This window comes from Mobula birostris, chromosome 17 (genome assembly GCF_030028105.1).
Source record: "Mobula birostris isolate sMobBir1 chromosome 17, sMobBir1.hap1, whole genome shotgun sequence".
Lineage (NCBI taxonomy): Eukaryota > Metazoa > Chordata > Chondrichthyes > Myliobatiformes > Myliobatidae > Mobula > Mobula birostris.
This window is the reverse complement of record NC_092386.1, coordinates 1,414,396-1,433,112: the sequence shown is the minus strand read 5'-3', so window position 1 is coordinate 1,433,112 and position 18,717 is coordinate 1,414,396. Positions and strand designations below refer to the sequence as shown.

The following is an 18,717-nucleotide window of genomic DNA, read 5'->3' as shown; positions in this document are numbered from 1 at the left end:
TGATTTGCCTCCTTGGAGCCACACCTTCTCCAAGATGCCACATTTGTGTCTTTATATTTTTCCTGGTATGGGGTCTTGAAGTATCTTATAATATTTTTTCAACAATGTTCTCTCCAAATCAAAGAGTTAGTCGAAGACCACTGAAAGCTGCATATTTTCCCCCAAGCCTCCTCTGAAAGTACCAGCCCCGCTTCTTTCTCCCGCTTCTCTTTAATATGCAGTGTGTTTTCATTTTTGGCATGAGAGACAGCATTATATAATCGATAAATTGATTTACTTGGTATTGAACTGTAAGCCGAATTCAGAATCTTAAAAAATTCTAATTCTACTGTTGGTAAGTCTGTATATCTACAACTCTGGTTAACATGATGTCGTACTCGAAGGTACCTAAAAAAGCCATTATGTTTTAGGCCATGTTTGTCCTGCAGGGATGGAAAACTTTGTAATACTCTTTTATGTGTGAATGAGAGGTAGGTTGTAAGACCTTTCTTTATCCATAGTTCAAACCTTTTATCTCCTCTGCTGGGAAGAAATTCGGTATCATAAGCACACCATCTGAAAAGTTTTAACATGTTATTGATTCCACATGAATTAGACACCTTCTGCCATACTTTTAATGTAAGATTTATCCAGCTGCTTTTAATCTTTTCCAATTGGGTCATCAATCCTTTGTCAGCTGTTGAGGCCTGTAGAGGAAAGCTGTCAATCAATCCAAATTCTATTTCCTTCCATCTAGCCTTATATTCCCTATTACACCAATATAACAGAGGGGTTATCTGTGAAGCTTAAAAGTAATTTCTCAGACAAGGAAGTGCCATACCTCCTTCCTTTCCTAACTGTAAGGTATTAAATCGGATTCTAGGTTTCTTTCCTTGCCAGATAAAGTGGGAAATCCATTTGTCCCATTCCCTGAATTGATTATCGTCCACCTCCACAGGTAAAGTCCAGAAAAGGTAAAGTAACCGAGGGAGAATATTTATTTTTATGGTATTTATCCTTGAATTTAAACTTAAAAAGGGGATAAGATTCCATCTATGTATATCTGCTTTTATCTCTGAAATTAATGGCCCATAATTTACCTGTGACAATGTTGAAAGATCTTTTGGCAGGGTTATTCCTAAATATTTTAATGATTTGGCTTCCCACTTAAGATCATATGTATCCTGCAGTTTTTTGGATGCTGTATAATTTAAGGACAAAACCTGCGTTTTCTTTACATTAATTTTATAACCTGATATTTTATTAATTTTATAACCTGGTATTTTCCCAAACTCATCCAACAGTGTAAACAATCCTATAAATAATTTTTCTGGTTCACTCAAATAGACTAAAACGTCATCTGCGAATAGTGCCACCTTCTGTTCAATCCCTGCCACCTTGATACCTTTTACAATTTCGCTCTGTCTTATTAGTTGGGCAAAAGGTTCAATCTATAGTGCAAAAAGGAGAGGAGAAATTGGACATCCCTGTCTAGTTCCTCTCTCTAAAATAAAAGAGTCAGCGAGGTCTCCATTTATCTTAACTCGAGCTGTAGGGCTGTCATATAAAGTCTGACTTACTTCAATAAACTTTTCTTGAAAACCGAATCTTCCTCACACCCAACTAACTGAATCAAAAGCTTTCTCAGCGTCTTATCCCACTACCATTGTCTCTGTCCCGTTCTTAATAACCTGTTCTAATATGTGTAAACGCAAACACGAGGAGTTCTGCAGATGCTGGAAATTCAAGCAACACACATCAAAGTTGCTGGTGAACACAGCAGGCCAGGCAGCATCTCTAGGGAGAGGTACAGTCGACGTTTCAGGCCGGGACCCTTCATCAGGACTAACTGAAGGAAGAGCTAGTAAGAGATTTGAAAGTGCTCTTCCTTCAGTTAGTCCTGACGAAGGGTCCCGGCCTGAAACATCGACTGTACCTCTTCCTAGAGATGCTGCCTGACCTGCTGTGTTCACCAGCAACTTTGATGTGTGTTGCTAGTATATATAAAGTTCTCCTTATGTTGTCCTGAGATCGTCTTTGCTGAATGAATCCAGTCTGGTCTAAGTGGATGAGGCCAGGTAGTTTTCCAGTCTACGAGAAAATTAGGAACTAACTGTGGGATGTGATGAGCTGGAACTGGTCTCTCTCTCCTGCTCTCAAAAACCTCTGTGTTCTGAGTAACTGTGAATAATATTTGAAATATATACTCAGTGACCTCTATTAGGTACCTCTTGACACCAACAATCATTCCGTGGTCGAAATTACTTAGATCATATGTCTTCCCTATTCTGATGTTTGGTGTTAACAGCAACTGAACCTCTTGACCATGCCTGCATGCTTTTATGTATTAGCTGCTGTCACACGATTGACATTTACATTACATTTACATTAATGGGCAGGTATACAGGTGTACTAATATAATGGCCACTGAGTGTATCTCTTAAATATTACTGGTTGGAGATGTAGGTTAAACTGAACTCCTAACTGTACAACTCACTGTGAGTGTCTGTACAAAGACTTCAGTCATCCCAGAACTGAACTCCTAACTGTACAACTCACTTTGAATGTCTGTATAAACACTTCAGTTATCCCAGAACTGGTTGTAACTGTACAACTCACTATGAGCGTCTATAAACATAATCCTCCACCCCTCTGTTCTAAATGGATGTCCCTCTTTTCTGAGGCTGTGCCCTTGATGCTAGACTCCCCCTCCATAGGAGACATCCTCTGCACATCCACTGTATTTAGGCCTTTCAATATTTGATAGGTTTCAATGAGATCTCCCCGCCCCCCCCCCCCCCCCAAACCCCAGCGAGTACAGGCTCCTCATATGATAATTCTTTCATTCCTGGGATCATTCTCGTGAACCTCCTTTGGACCCTCTCCAACACCAGCACATCAGACACTCCTCATACACGAACTTGGATCCTCTAATGTCCATAATCAATTAGTATGCAATCAAGTAGATAAGCTTGAGCACTAAATCTCTTTGGGAGTGACAAGTTTTCCCGTTAAAATATTTTTATCCCTTTTTTCCCCACTCTGCTCTCTTCCATTATTGAAGGCCTCACTAGTCCATACAAAAGCCACAACCCTCTGTCCTTCTCAAGTGAGTTTCCTTGTTGTGTGAATAACTGCTATTAAGCTACCTGTTGTAGGAGTATTTGAGCAATCACACCCCTTTGGTAAAATCCTGTCAATCAATTTAACTTATAGCCGCAGGTCAGTCGTAGGACATCAGGAGGAAGAACCTTGAGTGAATTATTTTTTCTTTCCTTCTCCCTGTCATTTAGATATACTGTGGTTTTGAAACTGTGGTTTGTTTCTCATTGTTTCTGCATTAGGAAATCCAAAGAAGCATAAAGAAGCATTAATTAAAACTGTTGGTGTGTCATGCAGCGGGGAGCCATCTCTTTATAATTCCCTCTCTCTAGCTATGGATACTCTGAAGTAAGTGCCCTCAGAACATATCCCTTCACTGCTTCTCATTTTGTTTTTATATGTTCAACATGGACTAGATGGGCTGAAGGGCCTGTCGCTATGCTGTAGTGTTCTATGACTCTATATGTTACTCTTTCCTGAACTGTTGCCATCCTTTATTATCTAGACTGTGAAAACTCAGACTGATTCCTCAACCACATTTTATTTTACTTGTTCAGAAGGAGAACAGCATGGGTCCGTCACCACACTGCATTCTGAATGGAAAAATGCCACTTTTGTACAAAATTGTCTGGCAGTTTTTAGATATTGACCAGTTGATAACTCTGTATATTTGAATTCCTTACTTGCAAGATCAATCACCAATCACGATAGTTCAATAGTTCCATTTAATATCAGAGAAATGTATAGAATATACATCTTGAAATTCTTTCAGACATCCACGAAAACAGAAGAGTCCTCCAAAGAATGAGTGACAGTTAAAACGTTAACAGGTGTTAACAATCAATAGAAATTAACGACTGATGATACTTTGAAGTTAGCAAAATAATTGTCCCTTAGTTGGAGTGTACCTTCCATCTTCAATTACATCCTTATCTTCATATGTCAAATAGCACCAGGCCCCTGCTGTGCAAAGGGAAGCTATGTTCTTCCTTCAAAGGTCTCACTTGCCTGGGCTGACTACGCACTATAAAACCATAAGACCATAAGAAATAGAAGCAGAATTAGGCCATTCAGCCCATCGACTCTTCTCTGCCATTTCACTGTGGCTGATCCATTTTCCAATCTCCTGCCTTCTCCTTGTATCCCTTCATGCCCAGACCAATCAAGAATCTATCAACCTCTGCCTTAAAATATATGTAAAGACTTGGCCTCCAGGGCTGCCTGTGGCAACAAATTCCACTGATTCGCCACTCTCTGGCTAAAGAAATTCCTCTTCATCACCATTCTAAAATGACGACCCTCTATTTTGAGGCTGTGTCCTCTGGTCTGACACTCTCCTATCATAGGAAACATCCTTTCCGCATCCACTCTATCAAGGCCTTTCACTATTCAATAGGTTTCAATTAGGTCCCCTCTCATTCTTCTGAATTCTAGTGAATTCAAGCCCAAGCCCATCAAATGCCCTTCATATGACAAGCTGTTCTATCCTGGAATCATTTTCCTGAACCTCCTTTGAACCCGGTCCGGTTTCAGCACATCCTTTCTAAGATAAAGGGCCCTCACCTGCTCACAATTCTGCAAGTGAAGCCTCACCTGTGCTTTATAAAGTCTCAACATTACAACCTTGCTATTATATTGCAGTCCTCTTGAAATGAATCCTAACATCACATTTGCCTTCCTCACCACACACTCAATCTGCAAATTAACCTTTAGAGAATCTTGCACAAGGACCCCCAAGGCCCTTTGCACCTCAGATTTTTGAGTCTTCTCTCCACTTAGAAGATAGCCAGCCCTTTTATTTCTTCTACCGAAGTGCATGATCACACACTGCCCGACTCTGTATTGCTTCTGCCACTTTTTGCCCGTTCTCCTAATCTGTCTAAGTTGTTCTGTAGCCTCTCTGCTTCCTCAAAATTACCTGCTCCTCCACCTATCTTCATATTGTCTGCAAACTTTGCAACAAAGCCATCAATTTTGTCATCCAAGTCATTGACATATAATGTAAAAAGAAGCAGTCCCAACACAGGCCCCTGTAGAACATCACTAGTCACTAGGAGCCAACCAGAAAAGGCCCCCTTTATTCCAACTCTGCCTCCTACCAATCAGCCTCTGCTTTATCCATGCTAGAATCTTTCATGTAATACCACGGGTTTATAACTTGTGAAGCAGCCTCATGTGTGGCACCTTGTCAAAGGCCTTCTGAAAATCCAAGTACACAACATCAACTGGTTCTCCTTTGTCTATCCTGCTTGTTATTATCTTCAAAGAATTCCCACAGATTTGTCAGGCAAGATTTTCCCTTCAGGAAGCCTACGGCCTATTTTATCAAGAGCAAGAGGATAAGACATGAGAGAATAGGACAATCAAGTGTGACAGTGGAAAAGTGTGTATGGAACCGGAGGAGATAGCAGAGATAGTTAATGAATACTTTGCTTCAGTATTCACTACAGAAAAGGATCTTGGCGATTGCAGGGATGAGTTACAGCAGAGTGAAAAGCTTGAGCATATAGACATTAAGAAAGAGGATGTGCTGGAGGTTTTGGAAAGCATCAAGTTGGATAAGTCTCCGGAACTGAATAAGATGTACCCCAGGCTGCTGTGGGAGGCGAGGGAGGAGATTGTTGAGTCTCTTTGAATCATCAGTGGGGATGAGAAAGGTTCCAGAGGATTGGAGGGTTACAGATGTTGTTCCCTTATTCAAGAAAGGGAGTAGAGATAGCCCAGGAAATTATAGACCAGTGAGTCTTACTTCAGTGGTTGGTAAGTTGATGGAAAAGATCCTGAGAGGCAGGATTTATGGACATTTGGAGAGGCATAGTATGTTTAGGAATAGTCAGCATGGCTTTGTGAAAGGCAGGTCATGCCTTACAAGCCTGATTGAATTTTTTGAGGATATGACTAAATACATTGATGAAAGTAGAGCAGTAGATGTAGTGTATATGGATTTCAGTATGGCATTTGATAAGGTACCCATGCAAGGCTTATTGAGAAAGTAAGGAGGCATGGGATCCAAAAAGACACACATAAAAGTTGCTGGTGAACGCAGCAGGCCAGGCAGCATCTCTAGGAAGAGGTACAGTCAACGTTTCTGGTCGAGACCCTTCGTCAGGACTAACTGAAAGCCCTGACAAAGAGTCTCGGCCCAAAACGTTGACTGTATCTCTTCCTAGAGATGCTGCCTGGCCTGCTGCGTTCACCAGCAACTTTTATGTGTGTTGCTTGAAATTCCAGCATCTGCAGATTTCCTCGTGTTTGCAGATCCAAAAAGAACTTGCTTTGTGGGTCCAGAATTGGCTTGCTCACAGAAGGCAAAGTGTGGTTGTAGACAGGTCATATTCTGCATGGAGGTCAATGACCAGTGGTGTGCCTCAGGGATCTGTTCTGGGACCACTTCTCATAGGACACTCAAAGTTGCTGTGCAGGTTGACTCTGTGGTTAAGAAGGCATACGGTGCATTGGCCTTCATCAACCCTGGGATTGAATTTAAGAGCTGAGAGGCAATGTTACAGCTATATAGGGCCCTGGTTAGACCCCATTGGAGTACTGTGCTCTGGATGTGGAAACTATAGAAAGGGTGCAGAGGAGATTTACAAGGATGGTGCCTGGATTGGGGAGCATGCCTTATGAGAATAGGTTGAGTGAACTCGGCCTTTTCTCCTTGGAGCAGTGGAGGATGAAAGGTGACCTGATAAGATGATGCATTGATCATGTGAATAGTCAGTGGCTTTTTCCCAGAGCTGAAATGGCTATCACGAGTGGGCATAGTTTTAAGGTGCTTGGAAGTAGGTACAGAGGAGATGTCAGGGGTTTGTTTTTTATGCAGTGTGGTGAGTGCGTGGAATGGACTGCCGGCAACGGTGGTGGGGGTAGATACGATAGGGTCTTTTAAGAGACTCCTGGATAGGTACATGGAGCTTCGAAAAATAGAGGGCTATGAGTAACCCTAGGTAATTTCTGAAGTAAGTACGTGTTCAGCACAGCATTGTGGGCTGAAGGACCTGTATTGTGCTGTAGGTTTTCTATGTTTCTATCATGTGCCTCCAAAACCACATCCTTAACAATTGACTCCAACATCTTCCCAACCACTGAGGTCAGATTAATTGGCCCATAATTTCCTTTCTTCTGTCTCTCTCCCTTCTTGAAGAGTGGAGTGACATTTGCATTTTTCCAGTTTTCCAGAATCTGGTGATTCTTGAAAGATCATTACTAATGGCCCTGTAATCTCTTCAGCCACCTCTTTCAGAAAACAAAATTTTTGTAAAAGGAGATTTCTTCTACTATCTGTAAACTCTGCTTGTTTGGACATTGCCTTAACCCTTCCTTTGCTGCATCTTCCACAGAGCTTCCAAGGTTTATTTGTCCAAATTGAAATGCCATTCAAATTTCCATTAGTTTAATATAGATGACATAACCTTGATTTTCTCTTCTCAATCTAAAGGCACATGCCAGGACATACCAGTCGTGAAATACTTGTGATTTTTAGTAGTCTCACAACTTGTGACCCATCTAACATCTATGATCTTATTAAGGTAAATGTTTCATATGTTTTGTTCACTGCTCATTTTGTTGGCTTGCTGTGTGCCTGTTCTGGGAGGGTGCAGGGATTGGGAATTCTAGAATATAGGGCACTGCTTCAAATTCATCAAGTGAGAAATTTTCCAACACAATGACGATCATTGGGCAGGGTAGAGTTGGAATGATTAATACTGTGCTAGCATTTCTATTTAGCTGAAGGAGCAATCACCTTGAGCTTCTGTTCCATATTTTCTCAAAGATTCAGGGTTCTTTCCTTGGCCAAAAACTAACTGATATAACTTGTGTACTGAGCACGGGGTGGTGAAATACAAGTATAGTTTCCCAGTTTCAAAGCTGGGTCATATGTACCTGCACAAAGTTCTGCAGTTCCCCTGAAAGGCCTGATTGTTAACTTTATACTGAGTTAGTACTAATAGCCAGGCCTTTTAGAGGAAGCGTAGTAGTATCTGGTGGGCTGTTGAAAAGATTGTACATTGACTTGATGTCCTAGATCAGTGTTTCTCAACTTTTTTAGCCAAATGTCCCCCTAAAGCACTTACATACTTTCCAATGCCCCCTAAAAGCACCTTTATACTTGACAACGCCCCTCTTAGGCACAATATACTTTCCTGCACCCCCGTAATGTAAAAACATGTATACCATATGCTAACATGAGAAAAATAATTCTGCTTTAAATTTTTATTTGCCTTTAGCTTACACAGTACCTGTGTGCTGTATAGCAGTCTCGATATCAATGTGATCCTAGAGCTTGATGGTTTTTAGCAAGAGTTGAAATATGTGGTTCAAGTTGTGTCAGCAAAAGACTTAAGAGCCCATGCGTAACAATGTCCTGATAATGTTTCTGTTTTTTGTGAGTCTGTGATTCACTGCACTGAAGCCTCTTTCAACAAGGTAGGAGGATGGAAATGCAATGAACAGCAGTTTGGCTCTTTTCCAATGACCAGAAAACTCTGTATGACAGTGTAGCTATATACCAAAAAAGACAACATTTTTGTAAGGCATTTTTGCTTCATCATTCTGAATTTTGATAATTTCTTCTTGCAAGCTGTTTTCCTGTTCTTCTACCTTGCAAAGAAATGGGTTATTTACCCAGTCAGGAATTTCCAGATTGTTCAAATCCTTGAATCAATTCTGAAAATCTCTCTTCAGTGACTGTAGGTATAAGCAGTATTGCAAATCAGTTTGTGGAAGAGAATGCCATACTTTCCATGCTGGCAAACTGTGAGGACATTCTTCTCCCAATGTTTTGCTTAGATATTTCCAATTTTCTGATAAAAGTGGTCACTGCACTTTTTGGCTGGATTTAATTGGAATTCTTTTCATATTTAGAATGTTAATTTTGTCATACAAATTGGCTAGGTATGCCACATCTCCACGTAGAAGTTCAATCTTGTTTCCCAAGCTCTTGCTGACTTTGAGCAAAAATTCAGCCACAGCATCAAAAAGATCGAAGAAACATTTTAAGCAGCAGTTTTTTGACAGCCAGTGCACTTTAGTGTGAGGCAAGCATTCAAATCTTTGATTGTTATCTTGGCATAACTGGCGAAATATTCTGCTATTTAATGAACTTTCATTTTGTTGATAGCAGATATTAAAGGATCCTGCTTGAAAAAAGTTACTGACTGCGAGATATTGCCGATGAATTACACATTGGATTGCAATCAAGCTTGGAATTTCTGTTTCCATAAATGTCACTAAACCAGCATGGTGACCTGTCGTATATGGTGTTCCATCTATTGCAGAAGAAATCATCTTCCTAATCAGAATATTTTTATGAAATATATTTTGAGCTTGCCATAGATTGATTCTCTGTTGATATTTGTTTTCAACTTTTTACAAAAGAGAATCTTTTTATAAACTTTTCCTTTTTTGATAAACCGTACATATGCCATTAGCAATTCCTGGTTGTCTGGCACAGCTGACTCATCCAGTTGTATCCCAGTTTCTGTTTCCTGTAGCTCTTGTTGATACACATTGTCTTCACTCATTTCGTCAATACGACGAGCTATAGAGTTATTACTCAGAGGAGTTGATTTTTAAATACTGCTATCTATTTTGAGAACAGTGGTGAGCAATTCTGATACAGCAGGCATTATTAATCTTTCATCAATTGTATGAGATTTTCTACACTTTGCTATCATTTTGGAAACGTTAAAAGAAGCAATGAGACTGCTATTAAGCTCATTTTTAGCTTTCTTGGCAATTGTCTCGAGTGTACAATGCTTTTCAAATGCTTCTTTCATCTTCTGGAACTGAGTAATACCATAAGTAGCCTTTTAGGATGTCCTTTATGGAAGTGTCCCTGCAATCTTAATGGTTTCATGGCTTCATTAGACAGTACAGTATTACAAATAAAACACATGGGACATAGCTGATCTGATGGGAACAGAATAAAGCTATACTCCAAGTACGTAGGACTGTATTGACACGCTTTCCATAGTTTCTGTTTCTCAGCAGGATTAGAATTCAAGGCTTCACTACCTTCAGACTCCTGGAGATCGCGCCATCATTAACCGGGGCTAAATTAAAATTAAACATTAACACAAACTTGGAATGCCTATCAGATGTTGACAATGGCAGCAAGTTGACATGGATAGAACAATAGTAGTGGCGTGCAAAGGAATGGCGAGGTGAAGATGAAGACGATCACAGAAATGAAAATCACATTGACAAGGATTCAGATTGGAATCTGAATGTTAGTTGGGATACAGCGAGTGTTCAGCAGGCTGCCTTTAAACTATTCCAGTTAGTGTAATTGACCAATCATGTAAGGTCTCATAACTATAGTTAGAGTGCCACTTACTGCTCCCCCCCTTGAGAATTCTTATACGTCTAACACCCCCATAGGACACGTAACTACCATCTTGGAGGCTGGTACCGACCCCATTGTGAATCACTGTCCTAGACAGAAAGTGCAAACTGCAGCATTTCTACTACAAATTGTCGTCTGGTTTACCTCTTCTGGAAGCTGTGAATCTGCATTGAGTCATTTGCAGTATTTGTTGTATGTGATTCATTGATGACAGTGGTGAGGTACTGGAATGTGTTTAATACCTCAGCAGAAAGTCAGGCACCCGCAGGTTGGGCAGAGGCAAGTAAATTCTCACCTCATTCATAAGAGTATTGTAATGTTAAATATTCATTGAGTATTTTAATATTTTTGTTATAGTGATGCTAATTTTCCTTTAACTTTTAAGTGCTTGAAAGCCACTAAGATCCGTGTGTCTGTGATTGGCCTATCAGCAGAGGTCCGTGTTTGCACAGTTCTTGCACGGGAAACTGGTGGTAAGTTCTTTTCCTAGTGTTAAAGAAATGGAGTCTACTTATTTTGGTGTGCTAGCTTTAAGTTCTGGCTAGTGTTTCAGTGATTAACAAGACGATTCACATGTAAATCTAAATACAGGAGAGGGTGGTGCAGATCTGGAACAAACTGCCAGTGCAAGTTAAGTTTGAACATTTAAGAGAAATTAGGACAGGTGTATGGATGGGAGGGATATGGAGGGTTATGATCCAGTTGCACGTCGATGGAACCAGACAGATAAAATGTTTGAAACTAGATGGGCTGAAAGGCCAATTTCTGAGTTGCAAAGCTCTCTGACTCTACGTTTTAAATTTTGCATTTCCAACATCTGTTTTCTGATATGTGAGAAAATTGGTAGTTTATGTCAGGTGCCTCCAAATGATAGAGCTTTTGAGCAGCGGTCAATCTGGACACCGGAAATTTTGAGAGGAGGGGACTTTAATCAGGTCCACTGCCCGGGAAAAAAAGGCAGGAGTGGTCTGCAGCAGTGTAATAGAGCTTTGACCAGCGGCCAGTTGGTGTTTGGGATTAATTAATAAGACCAAGTTGAAGAAAGGCAGGGGCAAACTCAGAGGCCATCATTGCAGCGGCTGTCATCAGAATGGACGAAGAATGGTGGTCTTAAGGCTTTAGCTCTTTGAGGCTTCAGTAAAGAAAGGCTTCGCTCAGAGAAAGCAAAACTCAAGTTTTTTTTCCTTCTCTCCTTTATATCTGCTCAGCTAGACAGGCAGGATAGTGCTGCTCTTGTGGAATTTGGGAAGGCAGGGAAACCTCCAGTATCCCTGACTGCCTCAGCTGCGAGATTTACATCCAGCTGCAGCTTCTGACAAACCACAGTAAGGAGTTCGAGCTGTAACTGGATGATCTCTGGATCATTTGGAAGGCTGAAGGGCTGATAGCTAGGACATACAGAGAGGTAGTTACACCCAAGGTGTAGGACGCAGGAAACTGGGTGACAGTCAGGAAGGGGAAGGAAGTTAAGGAGCCGGTGCAAAGTACCCCTATGGCCAACCCCCTTATCAACATCTTGGATACTGTCGGGCACATTATGTAACAGAGGAAAGTCACAATGGTTGGATCTCTGGCATTGAGTCTTCCTCACCTGGAAGGACTGTTTGGGGGCCATGAATAGTAGTGAGCGAGGAGGTGTAGGGGCAGGAGAAACATTTGTCCACTTGCAAGGGTAAATGCCAGGAGGGACAAATGGACAAGGGAGTTGCGTAGGGAGCAATCCCTACAGAAAGCAGAAAGTGGGGCGGGGGAGGGAAAGATGTGTTTGGTGGTGGGATCCGGTTGGAGGTGGCGAAAGTTTTGGAGAATTATGTGCTGGACACAGAGGCTGGTGGGGTGGTAGGTGAGGATAAGAGGAACTCTATCCCTGGTAGTGTGGCGGGAGGATGGGGTAAGAGCATATGTGTGTGAAATGGAAGAGATGTGCTTGAGTGCAGTGGTGATGATGGAGGAAGGGAACCCCCTTTCTTTGAAAAAGGAGGACATCTCCTTCATTCTAGATTGAAAAGCCTCATCCTGAGAGCACATGCGGTGATGACGGAGGAATTGAGAGAAGGGGATGGTGTTTTTACAAGCAGCAGAGTTGGACAAGGTATAGTCCAGGTAGTTGTGAGAGTCCGTTGGTTTATAATAGACAGCAGTGGATAAGCTGTCTCTGGAGATAGAGACAGTGAGATCGGGAAAGGGAAGGGAAATGTCAGAAATGGACCAGGTGAACTTGAAGGCCAGGTGGAAGATGGAGGTAAAGTGGATGAAATCGACGAGTTTAACACGGATGCAGGAAGCAGCACCAATGCAGTCGTTGATATAGCGTAGGAAAAGAGCAGGACGGTCACCAGTGTAGACTTGCAGCATAGACTATTCCACGTAGCTAACAAACAAGCAGGAAGGCATAGCTGAGACCTATGTGAGTGCCCATGGCTACTCCTTTTGTTTGAAGGAAGTGGAGAAAGGAGAAATTATTTAGAGTGAGGACAAGTTCTGCTAGACGGAGGAGAGTGGTGGTGGAGGGGAACTCGTTGAGTCTGGTCTCCAGAAAGAAACGGAGAGCTTTGACGCCTCCTGGTGGGGGATGGAGGTGTATAGGGACTGGACATCCATAGTAAAGAGAAGATGATGGGGACCAGGTAACCTGAAATCCTTGAAAAGATTGTGAGGTGTCACATATGTAGGTGCGAAGGGACTGAACCAGGGAGGATAAAACAGAGTTGAGGTGTGCAGATATGAGTTCAGTGGAGCAGGAACAAGTTGAAATACCTGGACAAGCAGGTCTGTGGATTTTGGGTAGGAGGTAGAAATGGGAGGTGTGGAGTGTGGGAACTATGAGGTTGGTGGCAGTGGATGGGAGATCCCCAGAGTTGTGGCAGGTGCAGAACTCACTGAGGTGTGGACACAGGGGAACAAAAGTGAGGACAGAACATTCTGTCTCAGAGAGGGGAAGGTTGGAGGGAATGGTGAAAACCTGGCGTGGATGAGAGCTGGGGACAGAAGGGGGAAGGGGGTTGATGGTGTCTGAGGAGAAGGGAGGTTTGGAGTGTTCAGGGATGGTGGGGTGAGAGGAAGATGGAGTCTCTGAGGACCCAAGAGCTGGCGGTAGGACCTGAGAGAGACAAGATTGTGGAGTGGTGGTGGGGGAAGAGGAGATGGGGGTTCCAGCGGCAGCGCGTGAAGATCCAGCCTGGAGGTCAAGGCCGGAGTCGGCACTTTGGCGATGTCCAAGGTGGTTGGAACCTGCACTGATGGCGGTGAAGTCTGGTTTTTGAGTTTGCTCTGGCATAAGATTTTGAGATCATTGACCTCTCTTCCAGGGAAGGTGGGACCGATACAGAAAGCATGGTCTGCACCTGAGCTGGAGGGAGGCTAACAACCTAGCAGTAAGGTTTGATAATACTACGCAGACTAGTATTTAAACTGGAGTTGCAGGGTGATGGGAACGAGAATGCCAGAACAGTTAGTGGGGAGGGTGTGGAGTCGTTGGTAACAACCAAGCAGTAAGGTTTGTTAATACTGCGCAGTGGGCTTTAAGCTAGAGTTGCAGGGTAATGGGAACCAGAATGCCACAACAGTTAGTGGGGAGGGTGTGGAGGTGTTGCTAACAACCTAGCAGTAAGGTTTGTTAATACTACACAGACTAGTATTTAAACTGGAGTTGCAGGGTGATGGGAACCAGAATGCCACAACAGTTAGTGGGAAGGGTATGGAGATGTTGGTAAAGCCTCAGACATTCAATAAGTTGAGCATGGTGTGACAACATTGAAAAGGGTGAATACAGGACTGAAGGTGTTATATTTGAATGTGCACAGTATATGGAATAAGGCAGATGAACTTGTAGCACATTTGCAGATTGGCAGGTATGACGTTGTAGGCATCACTGAATCATGGCTGAAAGAAAATTATAGCTGGGAGCTTAATGTCCAAGGATACACACTGTATTGAAAGGACAGACAAGAAGGGAGAGGAGGCGGTGTTGTTCTTCTGGTAAAAAATGAAATTAAATTGTTAGAAAGAGGTGACATAGGGTTGGAAGGTGTTGAATTATTGTGGATAGAGCTAGGGAACTGCAAGGGTAAAAAAGAACCCGATGGGAGTTGTATATAGACCCCCAAACTGTAGAAAGGATTTTGCCTACAAATTACAATGGGAGATAGAAAATGCATGCCGAAAGGACAATGTTACAATAGTCATGTGGTACTTCAATATGCAGGTAGATTGGGAAAATCAGGTCGGTACTGGATTCCAGGAGGGGGATTTCTGGAGTGCCTATGAGATGGCTTTTGAGAGGAGCTCGTGCTTGAGCACACTAGAGGATCAGCTATTCTGGACTGGGTGTTATGCATTGAAACAGAATTGATTAGAGAGCTTGAGGTAAGATAACCCTTAGGGGTAAGTGATCATAATATGATTGAATTCACACTGAAATTTGTGAAGGAGAAGCTAAAGTCAGATCTATCAGTATTGCAGTGGAGTAAAGGGAATTACAGAGGCGCGAGAGAGGAGTTGGCCAGAATTGATTGGCAGAGAACACTGGCAGGGATGGTGGCAGAGCAGCAATGGCTGGAATTTCTGCGAGCAATTTGGAAGGCACAGGATATATACATTCCAAAGAGGATGAAGTATTCTAAAGGAAAGATGACACAATCATGACAAACAAGAAGTCATAGAAACATAGAAAACCTACAGCACAGTACAGGTCCTTCAGCCCACAATGCTGTGCCGAATACTTAGTTTAGAAATTACCTAGGGTTACTCATAGCCCTCTATTTTTCTAAGCTCCATGTACCTATCCAGGTGTCTCTTAAAAGACCCTATCGTATCTGCCTCCACCATCGTTGCTGGCAGCCCATTCCAGGCACTCACCACTCTCTGCGTAAAAAAAAAACTTACCCCTGACATCACCTCTGTACCTACTTCCGAGCATCTTAAAACTGTGCCTTCTCTTGTTAGCCATTTCAGCCCTGGGAACAAGTCTCTGACTATCCACACAATCAATGTCTCTCATCATCTTATACACCTCTAACAGGTCACCTCTCATCCTCTGTCGCTCCAAGGAGAAAAGGCCGAGTTCACTCAACCTGTTTTCATAAGGCATGCTCCCCAATCCAGGCAACATCCTTGCAAATCTCCTCTGCACCCTTTCTTTAGTTTCCATATCCTTCCTGTAGTGAGGTGACCAGAACTTAGCGCTGTACTCCAAGTCAGAGGTCTGACCAGTGTCCTATATAGCTTTAACATTACCTCTTGGCTCTTAAATTCATTTGCACAGTTGATGAAGGCCAATACACCGTATGCCTTCTTAACCACACAGTCAACCTGTGCAGCAGCTTTGAGTGTACTATGGACACAGACCCCAAGATCCCTCTGATCCTCCACACTGCCAAGAGTCTTACCATTAATACTATATTCTGCCATCATATTTGACCTACCAAAACAAACTACCTCACACTTATCTGGGTTGAACTCCATCTGCCACTTCTCAGCCCAGTTTTGCATCCTATCAATGTCCCACTGTAACCTCTGACAGCCCTCCACACTATCCACAACACCTCTAACCTTTGTGTCATCAGCAAATTTACTCACCCATCCCTTCACTTCCTCATCCAGGTCATTTATAAAAATCACAAAGAGAAGGGGTCCCAGAACAGATCCCTGAGGCACACCACTGGTGACCAACCTCCATGCAGAATATGACCCGCCTACAACCACCCTTTGCCTTCTGTGAGCAAGCCAATTCTGGATCCACAAAGCAATGTCCCCTTGGATCCCATGCCTCCTTACTTTCTCAATAAGCCTTGCATGGAATACCTTATCAAATGCCTTGCTGATATCCATCTATGGCTCTGCCTTCATCAATGTGTAGTCACATTCTCAAAAAGTTCAATCAGGCGCATAAGGCACAACCTGCCTTTGACAAAGCCATGCTGACTATTCCTAATCATATTATGCCTCTCCAAATGTTCATAACTCCTGCCTCTTAGGATCTTTTCCATCAACTTACCGACCACTGAAGTAAATCAAAGCCAACATAAAAGCCAAAGATAGGGCATATAATAGTGCCAAAATTACTGGGAAGTTAGAGGATTGGGAAGCTTTTAAAAGCCAACAGTAGCCAGCTAAAAAGTCAATGAGAAGGTAAAGATAGTATGCGAAAGTAAACTAGCCAGTGATATAAAAGAGGATACCAAAAGTTTGTTCAGATACATAAAGTGTAAAAAAAGAGGCGAGAGTGGATATTGGGCCACTGCTAAATGATCTGGAAAGGTAGGAATGGGTGACAACAATATAACAGATGAACTGAATAGATATTTGGCATCAGTCTTCACTGTGAAGGCAGCAGCGGTATGGTGGAAGTCCCAGGTGTCAGGGGGCATAAAGTGTGTGAAGTTACCATCACCAGAGAGAAGGTTCTTGGGAAACTGAAAGGTCCAAAGGTAGATAAGTCACCTGGACCAGATGGTGTGCACCCCAGAGTTCTGAAAGTGGTGGCTGACAAGATCGTGGAGTCATCAGTAAAGATCTTTCAAGAATTACTAGTTTCGGGAATTGTTTGGGAAAAATGGAAAATTGCAAATGTAGTCCACTCTTTGAGAAGTGAGAGGCAGAAGAAGCGAAACTGTAGGCCAGTTGGTCTAACCTCAGTGGATGGGAAGGTGTTAGAGTCAAATGTTAAGGATGTGGTTTCAGGGTACTTGGCACATGATAAAATAGGCTGCAGTCAGCATGGTTTCCTGAAGGGAAAATCTTGCCTGACAAATCTTCTGGAATTCTTTTAAGAAGTAACAAGCATGATAGACAAAGGAGAATTGGTTGAGGTTGTGTACTTGAATTTTCAGAAGGCCTTTGACAAGGTGCCACACATGAGGCTGCTTAATAAGCTATGAGTCCATGTTATTACAGGGAAGATTCTAGGATGAATAGAGCAGTGGCTGATTAGCAGGGAGCAAAGAGGGGGAATAAAAGGAGACTTTTCGGACTGGCTGTTGGTGACTAGTGGTGTTCCATAGGGGTCTGTGTTGGGACCAATTCTTATTGCATTATATGTCAACGATTTGGATGATGTCTTGTTGCAAAGCTCGCAGACGACACGAAGATAGATAGAAGGGAAAGTAGTTTTGAGGAAGTAGAGTCGCTACAGAAGGACTTAGATTAGGAGAATGCACAAAGCAGTGGCAGACAGAGTACAGTGTTGGGAAGTGTATGGTCATGCACTTATGATAGAAGAAATGAAAGGGTAGACTGCTTTGTAAAGGAGAGAAAATACGAAAAACTGAGATGCAAAGGGACTTGGGAGTCCTTGTGCAGGATTCCGTAAAGGTAAATTCACAGATTGAGTCTGTGGTGAGGAAGGCAAATGCAATGTTAGCATTCATTTCAAGAGGACTAGAATATAAAAGCAAGGATGTAATGTTGAAACTTTATAAAACACTGGGAGGTTTCACTTGGAGTATTGTGAGCAGGTTTGGCCCCCTTATCTTAGAATAGATGTACTGAAACTGGAGAGGGTTCAAAGAAGGTTCACAAAAATGATTCCAGGATTGAATGGCTTGTCATATGAAGAGCATCTGATGGCTCTGGGCCTGTATTGATGAGAATTCAGGAAAATGAGGGGTGACCTCATTGAAACCTATCAAATGGTGAAAGGCCTTGATAGAGTGGATATGGAGAGGATATTTCCTGTGGTGGGAGTATCTAAGACCAGAGGAGCCAGCCTCAGAAAAGAGGGGTGTCCTTTTAGAACAGAGATGAAGAGGAAGCTTTTTAGCCAGAAGGTGGTGAATATATGCAAATGTTTGCCATCGTCAGCTGTGGAGGCCAAGTCTTTATGTATACTTAAGGCAGAGGTTGATAGATTCTTGATTAGTCAGGACATGAAGAGATATGGGGAGAAATGAGGAGATTGGAGCTAAGAGGAAATGGATCAGCCTTGATGAAATGGCAGAGCAGATGCAATGAGCCAAATAGCCTAATTCTGCTTCTCTGTTTTGTGGTCTTATGGTCTTATGATTGTAATATCATATATTACACTGAGCATCATAGGAAGTCATTTCTGCCTGTGGCTATCAAACTTTACAACTCCTCTATTGGAGGGTCAGACACTCTGAGCCAATAGGCTGGTCCTGGACTTATTTCCTGGCATAATTTACATATTACTATTTAATTATTTGTGGTTTTATTACTATTCAATTATTTATGGTGCAACTGTAACGAAACCAATTTCCCTCAGGATCAGTAAAGTATGACTATGACTATATCACACAATTGAAAATTACTTTTGGAGATGGAACATAGTT

The 18,717-nt window shown here is 42.3% G+C and overlaps 1 protein-coding gene across 3 annotated transcripts in view; it reads left to right on the top strand.

The window, feature by feature from the left end:
- Positions 1-18,717, top strand: part of gtf2h2 (general transcription factor IIH, polypeptide 2) — a 49,047-nt gene that overhangs the window by 10,790 nt on the left and 19,540 nt on the right. For all 3 annotated transcript variants that reach the window (XM_072281183.1, XM_072281180.1, XM_072281182.1), the window contains exons 8-10: positions 3,324-3,429; positions 7,520-7,610; positions 10,815-10,902. In XM_072281183.1, the coding sequence (XP_072137284.1) occupies positions 3,324-3,429; positions 7,520-7,610; positions 10,815-10,902 (285 nt within the window). The remainder of the gene's footprint in view (positions 1-3,323; positions 3,430-7,519; positions 7,611-10,814; positions 10,903-18,717) is intronic.